The 3,114-nt window shown below is 47.3% G+C and overlaps 1 protein-coding gene across 1 annotated transcript; it reads right to left on the bottom strand.

The window, feature by feature from the left end:
- Positions 1–418: 418 nt before the first annotated feature.
- LOC119906496 (anion exchange protein 2-like) lies at positions 419–2,683 on the bottom strand. The gene is made up of 4 exons (XM_038723890.1): positions 2,514–2,683; positions 1,961–2,114; positions 652–868; positions 419–545 (listed from the first exon to the last, which is right to left on the bottom strand). The coding sequence occupies exons 1-4, from the start codon at positions 2,562–2,564 to the stop codon at positions 419–421; spliced, it is 549 nt and encodes a 182-aa protein (XP_038579818.1). The 5' UTR covers positions 2,565–2,683.
- Positions 2,684–3,114: the final 431 nt, after the last annotated feature.

The raw sequence follows: 3,114 nt of genomic DNA, 5'->3' as shown, positions 1-3,114 counted from the left end.
CGTCTATTTGATAAATAGAAACTTGCTCAACCCCCTTTAAGATCCTTGGGACCTTCCAAGACTTGCTGGAACCCTCTACAAGATTCCTAAAACTTTCTCAAAGACCCTGCACACAGGAAGCTCTAGAACATCCTTAAAGATGGCGGACTGGCCTCAAAGACATGAACCTCCATCAGTGTCTCCTGAAACCCCATGAAGAACCTGCTAAAGATACTTGGACATTTGAGACTCTTCAAAGGTTGACCTGATGGTGGCGCTAGATGGAAAGGCAGAGGATCACCAAAGTTCTTACAGTTTACAATATAAAGTCTGTATTTAAAGTGTAACGTTAGGAGAAGAGCTGAATGTGTAAAACGTACAGTGTTATCTGTGAAGTATTCGTGTGTGTAAATAAAATGTGAGGTTGTCTGAAGCAGCTTCACTGACTCTTGATGCCGTCCAGGTCGACAGACATCAGCGTTTCAGCCTCGTCAGCGTCGTCTGCACTCATCACGATGCGACCAGGCGAGACGCCGTTCTGATTGGTCGAGATGGCGGGTGGGTCACTGTGAAGGGGAGGAGCTACTCGTTAGGTGGACTCAAATGCATAAATCCCATGTTTAGTGCTGCAGAGTGGATTTGAGTTTGCAGATCATCAGGTGTGTCGCTCACCTGGTGGGTGTGGTCGTTCGACCTTCCTCTCCATCGTTCTGACTGCAGCACTCTTCCTCGCCCTCCTCTTCCTCCTGGTCTTCTTCTATGGTGGCTGCAGTGTTAGGGGCGGAGCCTCGTCTGGCCTCCTTCCTCCCCTCGCTGGTCCTCTTCCTCCTGCTGTCAGTGGGCGGTTTGGACAGAGGATGATGGACGTGGAGAGAAAAGTGGCGGTGATCTGCAGCAGGATTATATGGATCGTACAGAAATACACGTTACTGTTGTGCAGTAATAATGAGGAGGAAGCAGCCCTCTAACCCTCTAAGCCTCTAGTACATCTTCAACGACCCCAACGACAACCTTTGACCTCAACACCCAGAACCTCCTTAAAACCACCTCATCATAGGACCAGGAGCCTCTTTGAGAATCCATGGAGGTTCCTCCCAGCTGAACCTCAGAGATCCCTGGATTAGAGCGTAGAAGTTCCCTCCCATGATCTATTTTCCAAAGGACTAAAGTAAGTTCCTGTAGGATTAATAGAAACACCCTTAAGGATCTTTGGAACCTTCCAAGACTTGCAGAAATCCCAGAAACTTTCTCAAACATCCTGCAAACAGGAGTAAAAAGAACCTCATGAACCTTCTTAATGACCTCTGGAACATCCTTAGAGGTGGGGACCCCCTAAAAGTGTCTCCTGAAACGCTTTGAAGAACTCTCCTTAACCTTCCCCCTGGGACCTTCTCAGGGTCTCTCCAGATCTCTAGAGCACAGGTGCAGTAAGTTCTTGATAAAGTGGAGCCTCCTCAAGAACAGCTGGTCGTTTCTAAACAGTCTCCAGAATTAAGCTATAAAATATCCTGCTGCTATGGTCCTTTGAACTCCACAGAAAAACAATGAGCAGGAACCTGAATGAATGAGCATGAACACAATAAGCAGGAACCTCAGGAACCTTCTCAGCAACTTCACTTCTAGAAAGTCCTCAAAACACAGGGACCCCAACAAAGACACGTTGGACCTGAAACCTCCTTAAACCCAGAAAAGTACCTGTAAATCCTCCTGAAACACGTTGAGATCAACACTGCGTGGACCTGATCATGGATTCCTTGAACCTGCTTAAACATCTCTTGAACCTGCTGGAGTACTGCCGGTGCCTGAAGTCGTTCTAGACTTCTAGATTGTCCAAACACATATTGAATCTTCTCAAGGCTCCCTGAAACGCCCTTGCCCTACTGGGAGAACCTTTATGACCCCCTAAAGATGCTTCAACTTCATGAAAGACGCCTTAAACCTCGTTATGAACCCCTGAAACCGTTAAGTTTTGGTGTCTCACCCTCAAAGTCTTGTTCAACGTAGACTCTGTGTTTCTCTGGCGGGCTGCGAGCTGCAGGACAAAGGATTTGCTGGAATCCCTGAACATCAAAGACCTTGTTCAGGTCCTCTTCTTCTTCATCACTCTGACAACATGGAGGAGGAGGAGACAGCGGCTGGAGAAGAGAAGAGGAGTGATGAAATGTTCACATCTAAAACTGTAGGATGAATGTGCATCACTGATCAGCACATGTAACCAGTTCTCCAGCAGATGGCAGTAAAAGCTACCATCTCATCCATTTTGGTAACAAGCAGAGTCACACTGCCGGTCTGTCTGTTGGATTTTGTTCATAAACTTTCCAAATAATTCATCACATGTCTGCAAATGAGGCGCTGTGATTGGTCTGAGAGGAACTACAGTTACAGCTCATTTTAGTTTCTGAATGCACCACACATGTTGTAGCACCTGAATGCCCCACACATGTTGTAGCACCTGAATGCCCCACACTGTGTGCTGGTTCACAGGGACAAAAACAGGTTAATGAGATCAATATGATGAAGCTGTTGGGACTCACTGCAGACAGACCGAGGGCATCACTGTGACCCAGAGAGCGCTGGTGGCTCATGGCTCCGTCAGGGGTCAGAGGTCACTGTGTCTGTTCAGCAGGTGAGTTCAGGCAGCAGAACCTGGAGGAAGAAACACTGCAGGTTATCAGGGTTTGGTGAATGAAAGTGAAGTGCAGAGGTCGGCGCCACAGCAACAGGTAAGATTCATTCGGTGTCACGCACCTGACCGTCACACGGTTCCAGGTTCAACCTATGAAGCTCTTGGTGATCATAAAGAGGTCATAGTACCTTACTACCCCACAAGAGCACTGCGCTCCCAGAATGCACCTTGGGTGAGTTTGGATTCAGGAGGCAGACACCACGTCCACATCTAACATCTAAGAGTAGGCTTAAGACTTTCCTCTTTGAGAGAAGGTGAGTCCTGAACCCTGTCAATCTTAGGCCCAACTCGTCACATATGGGCACTTTGTCAAGACCCTTAAGCCTGTTTTTACACGTGTAGGGCTCCGTGGCAATTGGCAATAATAAAATGCAACATCTGTTTAGACTTTCAAAATAAAGCACGTGGTAACGTTGTAAAGCAGTCGCAGTTTGGTTATGTTTAAGAAA

The sequence above is a fragment of the Micropterus salmoides genome, unplaced genomic scaffold (assembly GCF_014851395.1).
Source record: "Micropterus salmoides isolate LMB-PRFRI ecotype aquatic unplaced genomic scaffold, ASM1485139v1 Ms_hic_scaffold_1628, whole genome shotgun sequence".
Classification (NCBI taxonomy): domain Eukaryota; kingdom Metazoa; phylum Chordata; class Actinopteri; order Centrarchiformes; family Centrarchidae; genus Micropterus; species Micropterus salmoides.
The sequence above is the reverse complement of the archived record's forward strand: the minus strand, read 5'-3'. Positions and strand labels throughout refer to the sequence as shown.

Coding starts and splice junctions, on each gene's coding strand:
- LOC119906496 (XM_038723890.1), bottom strand. CDS start 2,564: ATGAGCCACCAGCGCTCTCTGGGTCACAGTGATGCCCTCGGTCTGTCT. Junction 2,115..2,513: donor ATGCCCTCGGTCTGTCTGCA/GTGAGTCCCAAC, acceptor TCTCTTCTCCAG/CCGCTGTCTCCTCCTCCTCC. Junction 546..651: donor CGAACGACCACACCCACCAG/GTGAGCGACACA, acceptor TCCCCTTCACAG/TGACCCACCCGCCATCTCGA.